Below are 24,495 nucleotides of genomic sequence, written 5' to 3' on the forward strand. Positions count from 1 at the left end.
CCTGGTTTACATAATTCATTGGTTTTGGGTGAGGAGGGGGCATCTGCTTTACAACAGGGGTCTCTGGTGAACCCCTCCAATGTGGACAGCCATTGAGGGGAATGAGATTAAAAACAGCACTTTGAGGCACTTCTTAGCAGCCCCTTTTGGCCCAGGGGCGATCCCTGAGGCTGGCAGACTGTTTACCAGGCTGGTTTCTTCTGGGCACCCGACCACTGCTTGTCACTCCCAGGTCCCCTCCGCTCCCCTTGTTCATTGCACAGCCTCTGCTGCAGGTCCTAACTCCCAAGTAGATATGAAACTCGGTCCTTGGTGCCATACCTGGTGCTGCCACCAGGTGGCAGTGCCTCCAAAGCCCAGGCGCTATTCCTCTGGGTCCACCAGCCCCGCACCCCACACCCAACTGGCCCTAACTGGTCAGAGCAAGATGATGGGCACAGCTGCCCATAGACCAGACTCTCCTCAGAGGCTGTCAAGGGGTCAGGACCCCTGCTGCTTGTTTGGAACTTATGGCACAGATGAGTATGTCCCCCACACCATGCACTGAGGGTACAAGTAGCCTGGCCCCAGTGCAGCAGGTATAACGGTGACCGGCCACGTTCCTCCCCACTTGGTGTGCACAGCACAGGGAGAAGCGTCTGCCCGGGTGCACTAGGAAGGGGCCCAGCCAGTTAGTGGTGTCCACTGATGGAAGGATGGTGAGAAGCCCCACGGCGAAGGACCTCGACACCTGCAAGAAGTTGGTCCATCCAGGTCCATGAGCAGGCACTGGTGGGCACTGGTGGGTGAGGCAAGTCTGAGGGCAGGATGGGTGTTCAGTGAGGGCATCAGCTCCTAGAGGTTCCCACCTTATCGAGCACACCAACCCCATTCTCTCCAGCATAGCTCGCTCCCGACTCTGTCACCCCCTCCTCCTACTCTGCTCATGTTCTCCCAGCACTTAGAGTCATCCTCAGGCCTAGACAGGGTATTATCTGTCTCTCCTCCTCACATCAGCTCCATGGCAGCAGGGACCTCACAGCAGACCTCCAGGACCTACCACTGCCCACTCCCAGGACACTCAGTGGGTGTCTATAGGGTGCATGTGTGGATGGATGGATGAGTGAATGGATGGGTGGATAGATGGATGATGGATGGATAGATAGATGAGTGAAGGGATGGATGAGTGGATGGATGATGGATAGATGGATGGATGAGTAGGTGGATGGATGGATGGCTGGATGGAAGGATGAGTGGATGGATGGATGAATGAATAAGTTAGAGAATGAATAGATATGAGATCGTCTGACCCCAAAGCATCCTCTACTCTAATTCTGTTCTGGGAAGCAATGCACAGTTAGGCGAGGCTCTCTCCGCCCCACCCTGTAGACACTTGGGCCCAGATCCTTTTTTATTGTGGGCAGTTGTCCTGTGCACCTTAGGGTGTTTCTAGCATTCCAGGGCATCAGCACCCCCCAAGTTGTGACAACCCCAAATATCTCCAGATGTTGCCCCAAAGTCTTTGGGGCAGGGGGTAGGAGTGAGAGGGGGGTTCAGGGTTGCCTCTGGTTATACATGTATACATAAATGACTCTTACAGTCCCCTGCTAAGTCCCTATGACGAGTGGCCCAGTGCCCAGGTGACCTATTGCCCCTCAGAAGAGCCACACTAGAAACCATAGTCTCTGCTGTGGCCATTTATTGTCTTATCACATATTTACATCCCAACAGGAGACCTGTCCCCCCTCCATCCACCAGGGCCCCTTGGGTTTCCGCAGCCTGCCTGCTCCAGACTGGGGCACAAGCTCAGACATTCAGCAGGAGGGGCCGGTGCTCCTCAGTGGTGGAGGCATCACTGGGAGGGATTTCATAGACGACAAACAGCGAGGAGTACAGGCAGCCCAGGAAGGACATGAGGCTGGAGAAGTACATCACCCCGTTGGCGCTGCCCACAGCCGAGGTCAGGGGACCCAGCACCAGAGACACCAGGATCTGGGCCAGGAAGTACTGGCAGCTTAGCAGGGAGATGTCGACGCCCATTCCCCGCCGGGTGCCGTCCGCGCTGGACCCTGCGAACTGACCAGAGATGCATGTCATCCAGACCAGGCCCCCTGAGGCCCGTGACCTGGCACCCCATGCCCGACAGCTTCCTGTTTCCAGGCCCCCGGTGCAGAGGGAGTCTGGCCAAGACTTTAATATTTGTGAACAGAGATGACAACAAGAAGAGGAATCCACAACCAGCAGGTACAGCCGGGCACACAGGCTCTTCCCTGTCTCTCTCCTCTCAAGGCCGACCAGGCCACGCCCCCTCTACCCTAGCTCATCCCCTTTCTGAACCTTTGTTGCTACAATGCCTGGCACACTCAGAGACCCCCTCAGGGTCTACAGCTCCTGCTCCTCTGGCCCGTGGCCTCCACCTTGGACTTCAGGCTCCCTGCGGCCTCACCCAGCACCACACTGGGGGATGGAGGACACAGGGACTCTGAGCAGAGCCACCAAGTGGTGGCAGGAGTGACCCTACCCCCAGCTCGGGCCACCCACATCACGCAGACCATTGCTGGGTGCCACCTGGGAGCCAGCCTGGCCTGGTCCCACGACCAGATGTGGTCACCTCTGGGATGCTGCCTACCCCTCCCAGCCCCACCCAAGGCTCTGTCCCCATGGCCCAGCAAGGGGGTCTATGAATTGGCATCATGTGTGTCCTGGGGACATCATCTCGACCAGTGGGGCCATCCAGCCAGCTCCACCCTGACCCATCAAAAGCGGCCCGAGGCCCCACGTGCCCTCCCATGGGGCAGAGCCTCCCTCTACCAAGAACCGTGTATCTGGTGAAGGGGTTCTCGGGAGCTGACAAGCAGGACAGTGACACTCAGGCCACGTGCACGGGTCACAGGCCAAGGTCCCTGTGCTGCCCTGGGGGAGAGCCAGCCCTGGGGCCCAGGCCTGGGGGACGTGCTGAGGTCCAGGGTTAGAGGGACTGCAGGAATGGCCAGTATCACAGTGGTCTTCAGTGCAGAGTTTTAAAATCTCAAAGTCACAGCCAAAGATCTCTGATGGGAATATTGCTTGATCACAAGAAGGAATGAGGCAGGGATTCACTCTGCATAGCGTGGATGAACCTCAAAAACATGAGGCTGGGAGAAGCCAGACACAAAAGGCCACATGTGTGATTCCATGGACGTGACATGTCCAGAACAGGCCAATCCACAAAGACAGAAAGCAGATCAGTGACTATAGGGGGTTGGGGGAGGGAGGCCTGGAGGGGTGATACTTGGAGGCTTCTTTTGGCCAGAGGTGGGGGTCAGGGGGATGGGGGTGAAAGAAAGTGAAAGTCGCTCAGTCATGTCTGACTCTTTGTGACTCCATGGACTATACAGTCCATGGAATTCTCTAGGCCAGAATACTGGAGTGGGTTCCCTTCTCCAGGGGATCTTCCCAACCCAGGGTTCGAACCCAGGTCTCCTACATTGCAGGCAGATTCTTTACCAGCTGAGCCACAAGGGAAGCCCAAGAATCCTGGAGTGGGTAGCCTATCCCTTCTCCAGCAGATCTTCCCAACCCAGGAGAGCCAGGGTCTCCTGCATTGCAGGTGGATTCTTTACCAACTGAGCTATCAGGGAAGGGCAGGCTGTGTGTGACAAAAATGTTCTAGAATTGATGGCATGAGTATGCTAAAAACCACTGAATTGTATACTGGAAATGGGCAAATGGTATGGTTTTGTGCTGAATTCTTCCTCACTAAAGCTGGTAAAGGAAAATCCACCCTGAACAAAATATCAACTTTTACATAATGACGGGATCTTTTTCCTGGTTTTTCCTTTGGCCTCTGACACCACTAGGGCGTGGCTTGGTCCTGTCACTTATCCTCTTTCAGTTCCTGTCTCTCGCTCAGTGTGGACTTCTGGCATTGATTCTCATTTTTAAAAAAAAAACTGTGTTCACATATTATTGACCTCGTTCACAAAGTGTCCGGTGCTCAAGGCCCAGTGCTCCCAGATGGCCCTGAAGCCTGGCAGAGGGGAACCCCAGGGGGTGGGCCTCTCCTTGCCCCTCCCTCGCCACCTCCTGAGTCCCTGTGTGGGCAGCTTCCCTCTGGGGTTTATGCTCTGCTGATGCATCCTGATAATCTTCCCCTTTGAATGCGGCCCTGGGACCCTGCTCAGGTGGAGACTCACCTGGACGCGGGGCGGAAGCCAGGAAAGCCAGGGCACTCACCTGCTTGCTCTGGTAGTAATCGCACAGCAGCGAGTAGGGCAGGGTGCACAGAGTGGAAAACAAGACCCCGTAGGTGACACAGAGGGACAGAACCACATAGAGGTTCCTGGAGAGTGTAGCGAGCCCGGTCCCCAGGCCGAAGGCCAGGTATGCGATAAAATACAGCGTCCGGACACTGAGGTGCTCCTCCAGCTTCTCCAGGATAGCTGTCAGGGGAGAGCAAGGTGAGCACAACCCAGCCGGGGCCCCGGGCACCCCCAGGCTGGCAGGTGAGCACCACCCCACCTGAACCCCGGCCACCCCCAGGCCAGCAGGCAGCTCACCCTCTACCAGAAGACCCACTCAGGGACCGGGGGGGTGGGGTTAAGGGACCACTGATGGGGTGTCCAGATGGGTGGCAGGACCCGGGGGAGCCCGTTCACATCGGCCCAGGCCAGGCCCCCAGGTGCTGCAGCAAGTGAAGGGTCTTTGGGTAGAAAGGCCAGAGGCTCCAGAGTTTAGGGTTCAGAGCTGAGCCCTGAATTCCTGCACAAATCCTACTGCCTCTGCCTCTTTCCTAATGTGACGACCCTGACAGCCCCACCCCAGTGGGCCAGCCTTGAAGGACCCTGAGAGGCCTGGGAGCTGAGACTCCACAGGACACCCCTTGCAATGCCTTAGGGCCACTTCCCCACGTCCAGGTGCCACCAAACACCCAAGCCCCCGGGGTCTGCCACTGAGAGCCAAGAAATTCTTTCTTAATATGGTCTCTCGACCCCCAAAGGTCACGGTCCCAATGGTGGGGCTGGAACTCCTTACAGGGCCCATGGTTTACAGTTCTCAGGCGGAGTCCAGCCTGCAGCCTATTTCTGTACCGCCCGGAGCTAAGACGGTTTATATATCTTCAAATGTTTAAAACAAACCCGAAGAAGATCAATAATTTGTGACATGTAAAAATTATACAAAATTCAAATCCCTGTGAATATCAGAGAAGTTTAGCCAGAATTTAGACCCATGTGGTCATCACGCCTCGTCCACCTCAAGGATGGCCCCGAGGGGCCCCATTGGAGCCTGAAAAGCCGGAAGGCTGGTTTCTCTGGCCTTTTGCTGAAAACATGGGCAAACCCCTGAGATGAAGTTTGGGGGCTGCACTCCCCCTCAAACTGCCCTGCCATGCCCCCACTGGGATGGCCCTGGCACCCTCAGGAATCCAGCACAGCGTCCTAGGGCCGTGGGTCACCCAGGGTCAAACCTCAGGGTCATCGCGGACTCCCTGTCCCCACTGCCCACCTCCATGTCACTCCACCCACCTCTCTGGTCTCCCCTGCACCTCCATCCCTTCTGGACCAGCTACCACATGAACGGACATGGCAAAGACTTGAGGGGTCCGGTGGGTGGCACACCCACCTCAGGTGACCTCATGGTTTCTCCCTGGGCCCCACTTGGCCCTTGCCTGCGGGCCTGAACGCTCTGGCCAGTTGCCCCCTCAGGTCTGGACACACACCCTCCCCACATGGCCCTGCCCCTGACTGACCCCCACGATGGGCCACTGAAAACGGAGGAAAAGACAGCGCTGTCTGCCCACAAACTGGGCTGCTGTGCCTGCAGCTGTGAAGATACAAGCTTCCTTCACTGCCTGTCCTCTCGTCACCCTCCTGGAAGACCACCACCCCTGCCAAGCCTGCCCACCTAGCCTGCCCCCCAACACCCACCAGCCTGCCCCTCTAGCCGAGCCTGCCCCCCTAGCCTGCCTCCTACACCCGCCAGCCTGCCCCACCAGCCAAGCCTGCCCCCCTAGCCTGCCCCCAACACCTCCCAGCCCGACCCCCCAACCGAGCCTGCTCCCCTAGCCTGCCCCCAACACCTCCCAGCCTGCCCCCCCAGCCGAGCCTGCCCCCCTAGCCTGCCCTCAACACCCCCCAGCCTGCCCCCACAGCCGAACCTGCCCCCCCAGTCTGCCCCTAACACCCAGCCGAGCCTGCTTCCCCCATGAGCCTGCCCCCACAACCTGCCCCAAGCATCTCTCCAGCTGAGCCTGCCCCCCCCCCAGCCTCCCCCACTCCGGCCGAGCCTGCCCACCCCCCAGCCTCCCCCACTCCGGCCGAGCCTGCCCCCGACCCCCACCCCTGCCCCACGGGTACCTGAGTAGAAGGCAGCGCTGAAGGCATAAATGCACATCCCCCAGCAGCCCACCGTGACGCCGCTGTTGTACTTCTGATACGCTTCTGATGTGTGCGGGGCCTTGGGGTCCCCTTGAAACACCACTTCGCCCATGAAGTCCGTGTAGAAGAGCAGCATCCCCTCGAAGGAGAGCCACCCTGGGGGGGACACAGGTGGTGACCGCGGGGCAGGCGCTGGCTCGCTGCCCCCCCAGCAGGTGGTTCTGAGCCACCATCAGTGCAGCACGTGAGTTTTGTCGGTTCAAAGCTTAAAGAAGGAGGGACCTCCCTGCTGGTCCAGTGGCTAAGACTCTGAGCTCCCAATGCAGGGGGCCCGGGTTCCATCCCTGGTCAGGGAACTAGGTCCCACATGCCACAGCTAAAAAAGATCCTGTGTGCCACAAGTATAGGTCCTGTGCAGTCAAAGAAGTAAATAAACATTAAAAATTATTTAAAATATTTTAATGAAATTTTTTAATTGCGTAAAAATAAATATAAAAAATATTTTTTAAAATATGAAGGAATTACCTTTATCACCCAGAGATACCTCTGTTAAAATTCTGTAGGTTTCCTACCCTTCCTTTTTAAAAAATTATTTGGTTAGTTCCTTGACCAGGGTTTGAACTGAGGCCCCCTGCATTGGGAGTGTGGAGTCTTAACCACTGGACCACCCAGGAAAGTTCCCCTACTTGTCTTTTTAAAGTAAACATATATCCTTATAACACATGCCCTGTCACGAGAAGGTTTTGCATTCTGTTCTTTCTCTGAATCCTATCACTAGGAGGAAAGTTAACCCCCACCTTCTCTGGTTTTCCACTCCCTCCTCTGCTGGGAAGAAAGAAAATGCCAGCAGGGATCCAGTCACAGGCGGGGCAGGGGGTTGCCTGCTTACCTGGGAGAAGTACCTTAGGAAGGGCAAGTGTTGATGGAAACCTAACTTGCTCTGTTACCGAAAAAACCATAGGGGTGCTTCCTCTGGTTTCCATGTCCATTTCTCTCTCATAGGGGAAGGAGGTGGTGTTTACTGGGCCTCTGGAACCCCAATAATTATCATGCACGTGTCCTATGCCATTAAATACTTTTAAAGAGCCCCATCTTAATGGCAGCAAAGTATTTCACAATGTGGACTCTCCCTGATATACTCCCCCTTCCCCCATTGCTAGGTGTTTACCCTTTTTCCCATCTCCGTCTTTGGTTGTTGTAAATCATGCTGTGATCAATGCCTCGTACAGGTTTGATTCATGATCAAACCTCTGACTACATCCTTGCAACAAATACCAAATAGGATCCCGGGATAAAGACTATGGGCATTTTTTAAGATTCTTGTCTGTTGCCAAATTGCCTTCTAGAAAGTCATTCTGCTTTACATCCCACAATTTTTTGAGAGCTTAGGTTAAGATCAGAGGGTCAACAGCCCAACAGTGAAGAGACCCTGGAGGGAATGGCATGCTAGCTGGGGCTTCTTGGTATTCATCTAAAAGCTGAGCCTGTGAACTTGAGACCAGCCCCAGACATGTGTGTGTCTGGGTGTGTCTACATCTCGGCTCTAAGTGTCAGGGTTCCAGACTGGCTTAAGACACAAATTCCTCCAGTGGGAAAGTGATAGCCCACTTAACTGTGAGTTGCCTGAGGAGCTTTTGGTCCTGAGGATCTGGGCTCCGTGGAGACCCAGAGGACCTGGTTAATCTGGGAATGCCTGGAGTAGGCACCTCCCTGCTCCATCCCTACCTCATCCTGCCCCTGGTGGTGTTTGGGGAAGCCCAGTGGGTTGGAGAGGCCTCCAGGCATTCCTAGCCCTGGGTCAGGACCTGTGCCCCACTGCAGGGCCACCCAAGGGGGGCACGACAGGCAGGAAGCTTTGCCACGAGCTCACCCAGGAAGTGGTTGACACAGAGGTGGCGCAGCGCCCTGGGCATGTTGCAGATGGTGAAGCAGAGGTGCCTCATGGACAGCGGCTGCCCCGATGGCTCGCTGGAGCCCGTCAGCTCACTCTCGTATTTCACACCATTCAGTAAAATATTTGCCACCTGTAAGAGAAGCCCCCCAAATCCCTCATCAGGGCACTACACCTCAGCCACCCCATGTGTGCATGTTAAGCCGCTCAGTCATGTCCAACTCTTTGTGACCCCACGGACAGTAGCTCACCAGGCTTCCCTGTCTTTCACCATCTCCCAGAGCTTGCTTAAACTCATATCTGTTGAGTCGGTGATGCCATCCAACCATTTCATCCTCTGTTGACTCCTTCTCCTCTTGCCCTTGATCTTTCCCAGCATCAGAGTCTTTTCTAATGTGTCAGCTCTTCGCATCAGGTGGCCAAAGTATTGGAGTTCCATGCGTGTGTGTTTAGTCGCTTCAGTCGTGGCCAACTCCTTGTGACCCCATGGACTGTAGCCCGCCAGGCTCCTCTATCCATGGGATTCTCCAGGCAAGAATACTGGAGTGGATTGCCATGCCCTCCTCCAGGGGATCTTCCCAACCCAGGGCTCGAACCCGAGCCCCTTACATTCCTGCATTGGTGGGCAGGTTCTTTATCACTAGCACCACATTTTGCTTCAATGAGAAAGTGAATTAGGAACACAGACCCAGAGGCTGTGAGGGTTTGTCTTCCTGGACAGTGTGAACTGGGCACCAAACACCATCCCACTGTTCGCTGGCCACCCTGCTGAGGCCCGTGGTCCGAATGAGAGAAATGACCTTATATCATATGACTTTATGACATTTTAAGAGACAAATAACGTTAGTCTCTTCAGAGTAGGGGCAGCTGAGCATGAAATCTCCTTTCGCTGTGCCTGCGTTCGACCACAGAGGGTAAGCTTGCCCAACGTGAAATACATTCGAAAGAAAAGAAATACGGATTGGCTTAAATTCAGACATTATGAAGTTCCAACTCTTCCAAAAGAGAGGATGTAAAAGACTGATTTCAACATGACGGGTGGATGCCTGTCTACATGGGGGCTTAGGGGGGCCCAGGGAGCCCAGGTTGGGAGCTGGGTACCCAGACAGCCCCACATCACCAGCATTGAAACAGGGACAAGTGGGTTCAGGGCAATGCTCCAGGGACAAATACACTCACGGCTCCATTTGCAGCCTCTTCGCAGAAGGACAAGCCCCCCCTTGTGGCTGGAGGTGAAGACACCAGCCAGGTGAGCTATTGGCTCTGGGAGGTACACATCTCGAGCGAAGAAAAGGTACCTTACTGTGGGTCCACGCAGGAGCTTGTGCTGGGGGGTGGGGAGTGCACCTGGATGCTCCAGGTGGAAGAATGAAAAGGAAGGAAACAGCCCACAATGACAGTTCTGAGGGCAGCCGCTGCGCCAACAGAGCTTGTCACCCATAACTGCTGGAGCAAGACTTCACCTGACACCCCGTCCCCACTGAGCCCAGATGTGTTCACACTAAGCTCATGATTTTTACTTTCCTGCCAGAACCGATTTGAAGATGGAATGTTTTAAAAGGACGAAAAAGAGACTTTCCACTAGAACTTAAGAAATGTATCCAGAAGCCAGGTGGGGTTTGGGGCAACTGGATAGAATGGCCCGGTACTGCCAAAGGGCCTGATGAACTGCTCTCAGGTCACCAAGAGTGAGCATGACATGCCCCTGACCTGAGCACTTAGAGAAATCGCTTCCCTCTGCCAATGATGGGTTTCTTCCAGTGACTTTCAGTGCTTCAAGCCCTTTCTGGATCAGAGCTGGCAGACACCACCCACCGGGGCCCGGACACTTCTCAGCAGGACGGGCACCCACCTGCGCAGAGCGCTTCCTTGAGGTGGGATGGCATTAAGTTTAAGATACAATAAAGAAGGCCCAAGGATTGACTCTCGGTTATGCAAAGGAGGTGCGTCGAACTTCAGAATTTAACAGCATAGGTAATGTGAGAGGCTAACTCCCAGCATCTCTGGTGGGCCTCCTACAAGATCAGGTGTCTTCTCAAGCACAGGGTCAGGGGGCATGCCTGACTGAGATGAGGCTGGCACTTCCAGTCACATGGGCAATTGTGTTCAAGGGATGTGTGCAGGTCACTTGCTTCAGAACTGCCCTCCTGGGGGCCTGTGCAGGTTAATTTCTGCTCAGGAAACTCCATCCCCTGGGTTCCCTAAGGGCAGGGGGGTGGCCCACAGGGCCCTCATATTTACTTTAAAAGGAGAGAATAACTCTCTCTTTTTAAGTCTTGATTTAATTTGTTACAATATTGCTTCTGTTTTAATTTTAGGATCCCACATCCCCTAAGGCATGTGGGATCCTAGCTCACCCATCAGGGATTCAAACCCACAACACCTTCATTGAAAGGCGAAGTCTTAACCACTGGACCACCAGGGAAGTCCTAAGAATAATTCTCTTTAATGCATTATTCTTTACAGCATCAGACTTTACTTTCACCACCAGACACAGCCACAACTGATGTCCTTTCCTCTTTGGCCCAGCCGCTTCATTCTTTCTGGAGCTATTCGCATCTGCCCTCTGTTCTTCCCCAATAGCATACTGGGCACCTTCCCACCTTAGGGGCTCATCTTCCGGTATTGCATCTTTTTGTCTTTTCATACTGCTTATGGGGTTCTCACAGCAAGAATACTGGAGTGGTTTGTCATTCCTTCCTCCAGCGGACCATGTTTTGTCAGAACTCTTCACTGTAACCTGTCTGGGGTGGCCCTGCATGGTATGACTCATAGCTTCATTGAGTTACAGAAGCCCCTTTGCTGTGGCAAGGCTGTAATCTTCTTCATGGTCATGGACTCTGAAAATGGCTAAAATCCCACATATTGGCTGGTGGCCTTGCAGCCAAATCCCTCATACAACACAGACAGCCTTCCAGAAGTTTCTCCACTTTTCCGGAACATTCCGGCACCCTTTGGGATCCAGAGGGTTGACATCCTCCCGGCTGGCCGGTTAAGGTTGCCCACCCAGGGAGACCCCAGAAACAGCCACCAGGGTTTGCCTTTTGTTTCCGTCCTGTAGGAAGCCTGGGCACATTGCCATGGGTGCACATGGCCAAAGTGAGCTGGATGTGGTGGGGAAAAGACTAGAAATGACGGCAGCACATATGATGCTGAACTCACAGAACCACCTCTGGGCAAACATAAGGGTGTTTGAAAGAGCTGCCCCTTTGCTGTGGCCAGTTTCTTAGAGTGCTGCAGAGACCCTGAGTGTGCCTGGGCTCACATGGGCCCCAAAATCTCCGCACCGACTGAATGAAGAGCATGAGGTTACTGGGGCTGGGTGTGTCCTTGAGGCCCATCCATTAGACCCAAGTCTTTCCTGATTGGTTCACCCGGATGGGCCGCGAATTTCCTTCCAGGTCATCTATCTAACTGAAGAGGGGGGCCATGTGCATGGCGTCCTCTGACCCCTGGCTCCTCCCCCCATCACGCCCCAGCCCCGACGTTTGCTTTTACCTGTTGACTGAAGGTCACGTTCCTTCTCCGGCTGGTGTCTGGGCCGCTTCCTCCGGCCGCATCCGGGATGGCCAAGGTCTGGGGTCTCTTCAGGATCCCGGCCGACCGTGGCTTGGAGGTGTCCAGGGAGCCCACCCTCAGCACGTCCCCGTCGGGGCCGGCAGCCAGGGTGACGTCCCGCCGGTCCCCAAGGCCGCGGTCCTGGCGGTAGAAGCCGTCAGGGGCCCGGGGGAAGCTAACGCTGATGGCCTGCCTTGGGAGGCTGCCGGGGATGGCCAGGTAGCTGTCATGGCCGCCCGTGAAGCAGTCGATGAGGACACTGTCGATGTTGGACGTGGCAAAGGACGAGGCAAACTCGTTGATGCCCGTCAGGGAGCTGTCTCTGCTGATGAAGCTGCCGTACTTGGGCGTGAGGGGGCTGAGCGGGGAGATGGGGCTGGAGAAGCTGGCATAAAGGCTGGGGCCTGGGGGTGGGCAGGGGACGGTCTGGCCGGCACCCTCCTCACACAGGACAGGCGGGGATGGAGGCAGTGGGAGACTGGGGCTCTTCATGGCTGGCTTCTTCTCGCCTGGGGGCCGCAGGGGTCTCTCGGGGATGCTGACCAGGGTCAGGACAGTGGTAATGCTCAGGATGACAGCTGTGAAGATGTAGATGACCCGCAGCTGCCCACCCAGGGCTCTTCCGAAGCTGGTTTTATCCCAGTGGATCCCCCCGACCACGTATCCAAACCCTCCTCCGAGACCTGGGGAGAAAATCAACGGTCAAGTTTCCTCATGGGTTAGGGAAGAAAGCCTCCAAGAAGGTGCTCCCTTCCTTACTCAACTTGAAAAATCCACTCCAAGGACCTGGATGGATTATCTGTCCCATCTACACTGCAAAGAAAAGAAGAAGAAAATGGCTGGGGGGCGGTCCTGGTTGCCTGCACTCAAGGGTCATCTGCCGGGGCATGATGACCACCTGCCCTCGTCTGTTCCCCTCTGCACACAGCATTTTAGGAAGATCAGAAGTGAGTGTTGACTCCGGGTCACCTCTCCCCCTGAGGTTCCACTCCTCCCCCAGCTCCAGGACCATGTAAACTTGGAGACCTGGTCCCAGCACAGACCACGGCACGTGTGCACACGGGTATTCCAGGGGCCACCCTGGTCTTGCTTATCTGATGACATCATCCTCAGGCATGCCCACCATTAAGAGTCACCCCTAATGGGTCTCCTCCGGTGGCCAGCGGTCCAGGCCCTGGAGCCTTTGGGGAACAGCAAGGCTGCAGGGATCTAGTCCTTTCCTCTGATCTCCCTCACCGATTCCACGGCCGTGGGGACCCAGCAAATGGTCAATGTTTCACGCAACACAACGTAAAAATGTGGTTGAAGTCACATTGCCCCCAGCCAGCAGCAATGAATATTCTCACCTTCAGAAAGTGCTGTTTGCCCCAGCCCACCTCTGGGTTTCCAAAGATGTGCCCTTTGACTTTGAGTCCAGCTGTATTTTGACCAGGCTACTGGTTTACTCCTGGCGATACACAGGAGCCTGCATCTGACCATCATGTGTCCTGGGCTACCCTCTGAGTGGGGAGACCCAGCCACATCAGGGGTCTGCCTTCTAGACAGAATCTCAGACGTGAGTTTGAACAAGCTCCGGGAGTTGGTGATGGACAGGGAAGCCTGGCATGCTGCAGTCTATGGGGTCGCAAAAATCCTGAGCAACTGAACTGACTGAGGTTTATCCACCTCTCTACAAATGACCCAATTTCATTCTCCCTTTATTATTCTTAACTTCCCACATTTATGGTCCTAACTAGCTTCCTCTCACCCCTTCTGAAGACATAGTTGCAGATTTGTGACCCTTAATCAAGGTCAGATTTGTGAGAACTTAATTTTTTAAAAAATAATCAAAGGGACACATCTGCACAGCTAAGGAACCACACACCAACTCAACAGCAAAGAAACAAACAGCCCGATTCAAACAGTGGGCAAAGGACTTGAATAGACATTCATAGACATGATCTGTGAATGGCCAATAAGCACATGAAAAGATGCTTAATATGACCGATCATTAGGGAAATGCAACTCAGAGCCACAATGAGATATTACTTCACATCCATCAGGATGGCCACTATTAAAACAACTTTTTAAAACCCAGAAAACAATAAGTTGGCAAGAAAGTGGAGAAATTAGAACCCTTGTGCAGTGTTGGTGGAGATGTAAAATGGTGCAGCTCTTGTGGAAAATAGTATGAAATTCCTCAAAAAATTAAACATAGAACTATTGTCTGACCCAGCAATTCCATGTCTGTGTCTAGGCCCCAAAAGAACTAAAAGCAGGATCTTGAAGAGATATTTATACATTCATGTTCATAGCAGCATTATTCACAACAGCTAACTTGTGGAAGTAACCAGAGTCCATCAGAGGATGAATGGGTAAGCAAAGTGTGGTCTATGAATGCAACGAAACACTGTTCTTGTCTTAAAAAGTAGGGAATTCTAACATACAGCACAACACGGGTGAACCTTAAGGACACTACACTCCGTGAAATAAGACCATCACCAAGACAAATTTGATTCCACTCACAGGAGTTACTTCAAGTAGTCAAATTCATAGAGAAAGTAGAATGGTGGTTGCCAGCGGCTGGGGAGAGGGGAGATTGGAGAATTATTACTTAATGGTCATGAGTTGGTTTTACAAGATGAGAACGTTATGGGGATGGATGGTGGTGATGATGACCCAACAGTGTGAGAGTATCACAGAACTACACACTTAAAAATGACTAAAATGGTAGATTTTATGTTACTTGTATTCCAACATAACTTTTAAAAAGGAAAGAAAAAAAATCAGACATGTAGAGATCTTCCTGTGCTTACAACAGGATTAAATCCTGATAAGTCCATCATAAGTTGAAAATATCATGGGCTGAAAAAAAATGCACTTAATACATACTCATATATCAAATAGACAACCAGCAAGGATCTACTGTGCAGCACGGGGAACTATACTCCAATATATATAGTCACTAAGTCGAGTCCGTTTCTTTTGCGACTCCGTGGATGGTAGCCTGCCAGGCTCCCCTGTCCATTTTCCTGGAATTCTCCAGGAATGAATATTGGAGTGAGTTGCCATTCCCTTCTCCAGGGGATCTTCCTGACCCAGGGATCAAACCCAAGTCTTCTGCTTGGCAGGGGGTTCTTTACTGCTGAGCCACCTGGGAAGCCTATATGTATGTATCTCAGCCTCTTAGTTGTACATCTGAAAGTAACACAACATTGCAAATCAACTATACTTAAGATTTTTTAAAAAGGAGAAAAAAACGCACTGAATACACCTAACCTACTAAATACCATCACTTAGCCCCACCCACTGTAAACATGCTCAGATGGTTTCCATTAACCTGCAGTTGGGCATCTAACACAAAGCTTATTTTATAATAAAGTGCTGACTATCTTACATAACTGATTGAAGACTGTCCTGAAAGCAAAAAACAGATCAGTTGTAAGTGTAGGGATGTCGAACCTTAGTGGTGGCTGCCGCTGCCCAGCATCATGGGAGAGGCGTGAGTGCATGCTAAGTCGCTTCAGTTGTGTAGACTCTTTCCTGCCAGGCTCCTCTGTCCATGGGGATTCTCCAGGCAAGAATACTGGAGTGGGCTGCCATGCCCTTCTCCAGGGGATCTTCCCGACCCAGGGATCGAACACTCACCTCTTATGTCTCCTGCATTAGCAGGCAGAACCTGGAAATCCCTATGAGAGAGGACTGGACTGCTTATAAGTAGCCTGGGAAGAGAGCAAAATCTAGACACTTTTGTCAAAGGCAAAAAGTCGTAAGTCAAGCCATCATAAGTTGGGGTAAAAAGGTTTATACACACACACACACACACGCACATATATATATATATATATATATATATATGTATGTATGTAAGGTAAAAAATGAATTCCTTCTTCTGACCTTCCAAACTCTGCCTGCCTGGATCCATGCAGAAGCTCCCTGGGCCCACACGCATACAGTAGTGTAAAGAGAGAGTGATAAACAACTGCATTTTCTAGAAAAAGCAACTGAGGCTTGCAGAGGTCAAGCAGTTACCCAAAGTCCCACCATGAACAGGAGGAAAAACACAAACCTGATTCAGGATTTCAGCCCCCAGAGCTCAGACTTTCTAACTGCTGGGCCACCCAGTCTCTTCATACAGGCTCCCCACGTGTGACAACTTGCCCTTGATTTTTAGAAATCTTTTCCATCACTATTTTATTTTTTTGGCTGTGCCACAAGGCTTTCAGCATCTTAGTTCCCTGACCAGGGATGTGAGTTCAAGGTTAATGCATCAGTGATATATACAAAATAAGGTGTCTTTAGACAGAAACACATAAAACAAGGTTATGTATTGATCCATTGACCAAAATGATGTGATTGGAGGTTTGCAGGAAACTAACCCTGTATGTCTCCATGGGGATTTGGGGTTGGCTAATTCAGGACTTATGGCACTTTTGTAGGACGTAACTACACGAACAACAAGAACCAACGCTATATAATAATATCTACACACAGCTATATACACACATATTCATACACACCTACATACATACTTGTATGCATATATATCAACAATATCGTCCATTAAAAATAACGAAATGATGCCACGCACAGCAACATGAATGGACCTGGAGACGACCATACTAAGAGAAAAACAAATATCATATGATCTCACTTATATGTGGAGTCTAAAAAAAATGATAACAAATGAACTTATTCACAAAACAGAAACAGACCTACAGACATAGAGAAGAAATGTGTGGCTACCTAAGCAGGGAGGAGACGGGGGAGGGAGAGATCAGCATTTGGGGTTAACATGTACTCACTCCTATACATTAAACAGATGACGCTAAGGACCCACTGTATAGCACAGGGAACTACACGCATATCGTAATAACTATAAGGGAAAAGAATCTGCAAAGGAATGCATATTTTATCTATATCCATAGTATATATAACTGAGTCACTTTGCTGCACCCCTGAAAACAACACGACATTGTAAATCAACTGTACAATGAAATATAGATATGATATATACATCCGATGTGTGTATTATTGATACCTGTGGTTTGAGAGAGGCACTTTCAATCACTTCCCTGCTCCCCCCTTACCTGCCAGGAGGGCGTGGATGTTCAGGCCCCGGTCCTGGTCGGCTGGGCTGCACACGTCCATCATGTACGCATGGCTAGGGTTGTCGGCTGAGTCCGCGCTGAAGTCCATCAGCACCACGCCGCACACGGTGAGAAGGATGCCCCACTTATGGTCGCTGGCCGTGTCGGCCAGCGCCGTCCCAATGTCCCTGCCGTTGAGCAACAGCGAGAGGCCCAGAAGCGCCCCTGGGGATGGAGAACAGAGTCACCCGGGGAATGCAGACTTGCTGGCCCCGGCAGCCACCACTTAAGGCTAGAATCTTGAGGGCCCCAAGAATTCCTTCTTAATCAAACCTCAAACAGAGCGCTTAGATCAGGGTTTTTATTCCATCAAGCATAGCTGAAACGATAGAGAAGACTTTATTAACTCTCTCTTTTTTTTTTTTTTTTGCTGAGCTGCGTGGCTTTTGGGATCCCAGTTCCCCGCTCAGGGATTGAACCCTGGCCACAGCGGTGAAAGCCTGGAACCCTAACCACTAGCCACCAGGGAACTCCTCTATTAACTTTTTTTAGAAACATGTTCAGAGAGACTTCCACAGTTAACCAGGGCCAGGTTAAAGGGTGCTCCCAGCTCCCACACCAGTGATGTGAGCTGGATTATTGATTTTGGTCAATACTCTTTCAGATTTTCCCAAGAAAAAGCAGTTGGGGCCTTTTTTTAAAAAAATTCTTTCTTTCTTTCCATTTTATTTCCATGCCAAAACAACAGACCTATAGCCAGGACAAGAATGAAGGGGCGTCTCCTTCCAAACCTTGAGGTACATCGGTCACTCCAAGCACCCAACAGAGGCTGCAGTAGGAATCCTGAAACAGAGAAGGTCAGCGGTCAATGCTGGGGTCCCTCCCCAGAGTCCTGAAACATTTGCATTCACCCATCTCCAGGGCATCTAAAGAATCAGATGATGAAACTCTGAGCCAGCAACAAAACCCTAAGTGAGAAAACAAAAGATAGACTCTTGGAATCACTAAGCTTCTCCTTAAATTTTCTACTCAAGCCCCCATGAGGCATGGAGTTGCCATGACCTCCTTGGGAATCCGAGAAAGTGCAGGGTCTCCTAGATCCAAACTACCCCCCGCTGTATTGCTTGGGCCCTCCAGTGACAGCCTGGAGCCTACATGGTACCACATCCTCTATCTGATTCAGATAAAATTGCTTAAAAGATGGGGTCTGACCAGCCATACCTGGGTTTTCTAGTGTGTGTGCATGCTCAGTCGCTCAGTTGTGTTTGACTCTGAAATCCTATGGACTGTAGCCCACCAGGCTCCTCCGTCCATGGGATTCTCCAGGCAAGAATACTGGAGTGGGGTGTCATTCCCTTCTCCAGGGGATCTTCCCGACCCAGGGATGGAACCTGCGTCTCCTGCATTGGCAGGCGGATTCTTTACCTAGAGCCCCACACAACTGAGTGGGCTCAACTTTGGCTCCTCTCTTGTCCCCCAGTGAGGTTTCTGGAAGCTTCTAGGGAGGCTTCGGAGGCCGGCAGTCTGTGCAGGACTCACCAAGGATGGGGCTGATGAACCACACGAGGCTGTAGAGCTGGTCGGGCAGGCCCATCTGCAGCAACACGGGGGTCACGTAGGCCGTCTCCATGGCGTAGCTGAACTCAATGCCGAAGAGGACGGAGCCGTTGAACAGCAGCTCCCGGAAGGACCTCTGGGGGTGCAGGTCCCCGAAGTCCACCAGCTCGATTGGGCAGGGGGTGTTGGGGGGCGGGGGTGGTGAGGGCCGGATGCATTTCCTCCTCTTGGGGTGTCGTTTGAAATTGTTGGCCCGGTGGCTGATGTGCTGGGTCACGGACCCTGAGTAGCCGGTGACCGGGGGCCTCCAGAAGTCCTGGGGGGCCAAGGCGGGGAAGAGGGCCTCTCCCGGAGGGGCGCTGCTGGCCGGGGGGATCATCGTAGTGGGGGCTGGTGGGTGCTCCTGTGGGGAAAGCCCAGTCGGGGGCAGCCGTCACCTGCAGGGCCTCTACTATCAGAGCGAGTTTATCCGGGTGGCTCTGCCTTCATCCCCCGGGGCCCTGCTACTCTGTCCACATGGGAACGGCATTCACACGGGGGCCCCTGAGAGACAACACTGAGCCCCCAGAGTGGAGCCTTCAGTGTGGACGGCGCTCCTGGACTTGGCTTTCACATCAGGGCAGCCTACCTTCCCAAGGGGACAAGAGTTGGTCCTTCAGGTCCTTTAGCTTGTCCCCAAGCTACAACTCAAAGGGACAGTTCCCCAAACAGGCTCCACCAGGAGGGTCCGGCAAAGAACCAGGAGGAATGGGGGCCACCAACAGCCTGTGGCTGTTCTCAGGCCCCAAAGGACATGGGGCTCTTCTAGGACCTGTGGCTAATTTTGCCCTCCCCTGCAGGCCCCAGGGGAGCAGAGAAGGGTGACCAGGCACCCTGCGGGGGGAGGCAGGGAGAAGGACCCATGGGCACCCTGAGTGGTAGTACATGGTGAGGGGACAGCCCCTCCATCTCAGGATGGAGGGCCACAGTGGGTACCCTCCCTAACACCCGGGTTTATGGTTCTAAACTATCCTAAACCAAGGATCTGAACCTAAGAGGAGCTGTATGAGTTTAACTCAAGTCTTTTTCTTTTACACCAACTGGACAAATGAATTTTCAGTTGAGCCAGGAGAACTGAGACTTTTGCAGTGTTTGAAAATGTTGTCTTTAAAGAAATAAACAGAACTTCCTGAATCCTGCATGTCACAGACAACACACTGAATAGAGATACAGTTTACAAAAAAAGAAAATGAGCAACAAGAATTTGGGAGGGTGAGAAATAGATTTTCCTCCATCCTTAAGCTATTTTTTTTGAGGAATTGTGTAACGCCCTCAGCCTCAGCAGAGAATTAGCAGGCTTGCGGACCTTACAGACTTTCCCACCCACTCTGTCCCCCACCCCCACCCCCTGGGGTTTGCAATCTGCACCCCTGGGCATCCAACAGTTTCCACTGCTTAGAAATTAATCTAGATTGTAAATATTACAGGAATAGATTCTAGCTGGTTGACCTGTGTGTTTTAGCCAACGTCAATTTTACTAAGAACAGGGAGAGGAAAGCTGCTAAGATCAGAGGGAAAGAGACAGATAAAAACACAAGAGGGGGACATCCTGGATTGGGGTTGACCTCTCTGACGTAGCCCACTCCATCTGCCTCACAAAAAAGCAATGCCTGTTTCATTAAAAAAAAAAAACCCACAAACACACACACACACACAAAACAACTTTTTGGCCTCAAGGCATGTGGGATCTTAGTTCCCTGACCAGGGACTGAACCCGTGCCCCTGCAGTGGAAGGATAGAACCTTAACCACTGAACCACCAGGGAAGTGCCCTTAAGTTTTCCTTGGAATCCTTCCTGAGAAGTAGGCCCCAAACCTGAGATGTCATTCCCAACATTGATAGGTTTTCTAACAAGAACTCTTGTTATTTACCAAAATAAACAGTAGAGGCTTTCTTTCAAAATAGTTTTTAAGCTTTAGAAATGAGGCCCTTATTTCTGACTTTCACTTACTGTATGCCCTCTGTCAAACTCTTGCTAGTCAATAACTTCTTTATGAATCACTCTGAAATCTCTTGTCATGTCAGATTTGCACCCCAAACTCCTCCCAAGCTATCCTGCCCACTCGGGGATTGTCTTCCTTCTCTTCAGAAGATACCATGATAGAAATGTTTTGTTCTATAGATGTCCCAGCAGGATTCAGAACATCATATTAATCCAACAAACTATCCATCCACCAATCCATCCATCCACTTATCCATCCTCTCTTCCATCCATCCATTCATTCATCCTCCTTTTCTTCCTTCCTTCCATCCATCCATCCACTTATCCATCCTCTCTTCCATCCATCCATTCATTCATCCTCCCTTTCTTCCTTCCATCCATCCATCCATCCATCCATTTATCCATCCTCTCTTCCATCCATCCATTCATTCATCCTCCCTTCCATTCATCCATCCATCCATCCATCCATCCATTTATCCATCCTCTCTTTCATCCATTCATCTATCCAACAATCCAATCATCCATCCAATCCATCCTTTGATCTACTTGCCCACCTACCTTCCTATTTTACCATTTGGCTGAGTACTGAATATCAAGACAGTGAATTTATAAAGATAAAAGAAAGACATAGTTCTTGCCCTCAAGTTAGGTAAAAGAGTGGAGGAAACACATTCTAAGCAGTGGGTTTCATCCATGAAATGGAGCTCTGTGCACCAGCTGCACAGTGGTGAAACCCATCAAGAAGGGATTAGCTAATCGGGAAGATCTGGTAGGAGGTGGATTTCACACCAAGGTGACAGGGAATGACATAACCAGTCTGCTCTCATTTCTAGAAAAGGCTTATCTCATGACCTTAAAAAAAATCCCACGCTCTTTTCTACAGTAAGAGCAGAGGTACCTAAGAACTATGTAGACAAGTAATACTTCATTAAAAACATAATCCATTTAGGAAGATTAAGTCAAGATTTAAAAAAAAAAATTTAAACCAAGCATCTTGTTTATGTTCCTTACAGGTCTCACTCAGGCCCTTGTAAATAGTAAATACTCCAGAAAAATTGGTTGGTCTTGCCTTAAAAAAAACCAGGTGGTTGTTAGCTATCCCTGGAGCTTCATTCATTAAGATGACAGAAATATGGTACTGATGAGCCTGTTTGCAGGGCAGCACTGGAGACAGAGAACAGACTTACGGACAAGTGCAGTGTGGGAGGAAGGAGAGGGTGGCAGAGGACCTACTGGAACACTGAAGACTGTCTCCTTAGAAGTCAGAGGAAGACCTTAGCCCAGGTGTGTTAAAGACTTAACCTGACTCCGGCTGTCTGGTCACAGCCTCACACCTGCCTTGCTGGCTAACTCCTCTGCCTCTCCTCCTGCCCCTGCAGGCACATGACACCTCTCTTTCCTGTTGGTATTTTACTCCCATAAAGTGAACTTCAGTGAAAATATATTAGAAATCCTTTCATTTTAGAATGAAAGACCATGAGCCCAGTTTGGAAGAATTTTAGCCTTACATGCATAGGGTAGAAGTATTTTTTTGAAAAGGGGAAACTTTGTGACCCTCTTAAAATGGACAGAGGAGCCTGATGGGTTACAGTCCATGGAGTCACAAACAGTTGGACATGACTGAGCACACCTGCTTAAAATGGGCTACCTAAATACCCCATGTCTCTACGTGTGATGTGACAGTTTCACCGTCACCTGCCCACCACCTCCAGCTTTAAAACACAGCCTGCAGTCTGTCCTCGCAAAAGGGAGACCCCCCTCCCCCACCCTACTCTCCTCCTCCCTCATCTAAGTCAGAATTAAACCTGAACTTGAAAAAAGTCTTCATTATGGATTCATTTTCAAGTTTCAGGTTTACCACTTTTATTTTAAAATACATATATTAAAAGTTGCCTGTGAAAGCTTATTCTAAAGTAAAGTGAAGTGGCTCAGTCGTGTCCGACTCTTTGCAACCCCACAGACTGTAGCCTCCCAGGCTTCTCCATCCGTGAGATTTTCCAGGCAAGAGTACTGGAGAAGCTTGCCATTTCCTTCTCCAGGGCATCTTCCTGACCCAGGGATTGAACCCAGGTCTCTAGCATTGTAGGCAGATGCTTTACCCTCTGAGCCACCAGGGAAGCCCAAGCTTATTCTAAGGACTGTTGAAAACTCATTTAAAAAAATTTCATTTTTTAATGTTATTAAAAAATGAAAGTAAAATGTAAACTAGAAAATGGAATTTTAATACACTAACAAATATTCATCAGACATCTTGATCATACTATATTACCATTACTCAGACCCCCCCAGATCTGCACATATTCTTGGACCCCCACAGGTTGTATGCTGGGTCCACTGTCCTTCTAGAATACAGAGGATGTTTCAAAGAATAAATCTGTCAAGTTGATTAGGTAGCAACTGATTAACAAAGATAAACAATGTCCAGGTAATTTGAATGCTTAAAATTACCCCACTCCTTCTACTATTTTTCCAAGTTAATATTTCAAGGAAGTCTTCCCAGATCGGTGAAGGACTTTGTGGACTTCAGTGAAGTCGCTCAGTCGTGTCTGATTCTTTGCGATCCTATGGACTGTAGCCCGCCAGGCTCCTCCATCCATGGGATTTTCCAGGCAAGGATACTGTAGTGGATTGCCATTTCCTTCTCCAGGGGATCCTCCTGACTCAGGGATTGAACCTGGTTCTCCCACATTGCAGGCAGACTCTTTACTGTCTCAGCCACCATCTGAGAAAGGTGGACTTCAGGGGATGTATTTAGTGAGCTGGTTACTGAATCCTAGCCCACTTCTCATTTTTGATCGGTGGCAATCTGGCAGCCCATTGGTCCCCAAAGCCCTGGTGAGGCACACACTGAACTTGAGTTTAATCAGCACCGGGTCCTATTTCCCTACAAAAGCTGAGAAAACACAAACATTATGGAAACCCCAGCAATAATTTATGAAGTTATTTCTTGTCGAGGGCAGGATGAACAGATTGCCATCACCCTCTCATTTCAACCTCAGCATGTTGCCCTTGACAAGAAAGCAGAAATCCTTGGTGTTCATCATAAACTTAACCCTGGGGTGCTGAGAAAGGTTACACCAGGGCCCCAGCCATTCAGAGCTTTCAGTCACTGGTGGGAGGTGGACCAGAAGCTGATGACACCTGCCCAGGTGACCTGGGAACAGGCCTCAGGCACCAATAAGCGCCGCGTAAGCCTGGGGGCAAATCCCAGTGTTTGATCTCTTTCCTTGCAACTGTGAAATAAATCTCACCCAACTGCTACCCACCCTTCTCAGGGCAGGAGAGCTCTGCACTCAGGGGGCGAGATGGAGGTGGGGGTGAGGGGCTCCACTGACAGTTCATTTAATTAGACAAGAGGAACAAAGGTCTCCGTGCCAACCTCCAGCCCCAATCCTGGCACACTGATTACCCTGGGGCCTAAGCCGCGGCGCTCCCAGCACAGAGCGGGGAAACTGTGCGGAGGGCACAGGAGGAAATGGAGGTACCTGTGGTTCCAGCCAGGAGGCATCCCTTTCCGAGGAGGACGGGCTCCTGCCTGCCACGCGCTGAGCTTGGGTCCCGGCCCGGCCGCCCCCGGCCCGCCGCTGCTCCTGCAGCATCACCCCGCGGGGCGGGGCCGTGACGTCACGGCTGCATCCTCGCCGCCCGAGGCCGGTACCCGCAGAGCATCCTTAAAGCGGCACCGCCCGGCCAGCCGGCCGCCGCGGAGGCGCTGGACCTCGCGCAGGGCCCCTCAGCTCAGCCAGCTGCGCATCCTCCCAAGTTTAAAGGCCGGCAGGGTCTGCAATGAAGGCGCCAGAAACAGGTTTGCTATGACTTCTGAGCTGAAGCATTCTAGCCTTGGTAGGTGTCTTCCTCCATGAAGAAAAATATTAAAATCTTATTTTACGGCAGTGTTGGTTTAAAGATGAGTATATTAATACTACATATTAAAACATTTCCCCTGCCCTAAGAATTCTTTCCCCTCCCCCTCTCCTTCTGATTTTAAAAGAGATGAACCCATTTTTGAGGAGCCCTCGAAGCCCTGTGCGCTCTGGACCCTGCCCACTGTACACATGGGATAAGTTGGTCCTGCCCAGAAGTATTATACTGCATTCACTTATT

The 24,495-nt window shown here is 51.3% G+C and overlaps 1 protein-coding gene across 1 annotated transcript; it reads right to left on the bottom strand.

Moving 5' to 3' along the window:
• Positions 1-1,661: 1,661 nt before the first annotated feature.
• Positions 1,662-24,009, bottom strand: SLC45A1 (solute carrier family 45 member 1). The gene is made up of 9 exons (XM_027565000.1): positions 23,877-24,009; positions 18,393-18,813; positions 17,604-17,696; positions 16,854-17,078; positions 11,725-12,467; positions 8,206-8,359; positions 6,315-6,491; positions 4,195-4,400; positions 1,662-2,055 (listed from the first exon to the last, which is right to left on the bottom strand). The coding sequence occupies exons 1-9, from the start codon at positions 23,988-23,990 to the stop codon at positions 1,786-1,788; spliced, it is 2,403 nt and encodes an 800-aa protein (XP_027420801.1). The 5' UTR covers positions 23,991-24,009; the 3' UTR covers positions 1,662-1,785.
• Positions 24,010-24,495: the final 486 nt, after the last annotated feature.

The sequence above is a fragment of the Bos indicus x Bos taurus genome, chromosome 16 (assembly GCF_003369695.1).
Source record: "Bos indicus x Bos taurus breed Angus x Brahman F1 hybrid chromosome 16, Bos_hybrid_MaternalHap_v2.0, whole genome shotgun sequence".
Lineage (NCBI taxonomy): Eukaryota > Metazoa > Chordata > Mammalia > Artiodactyla > Bovidae > Bos > Bos indicus x Bos taurus.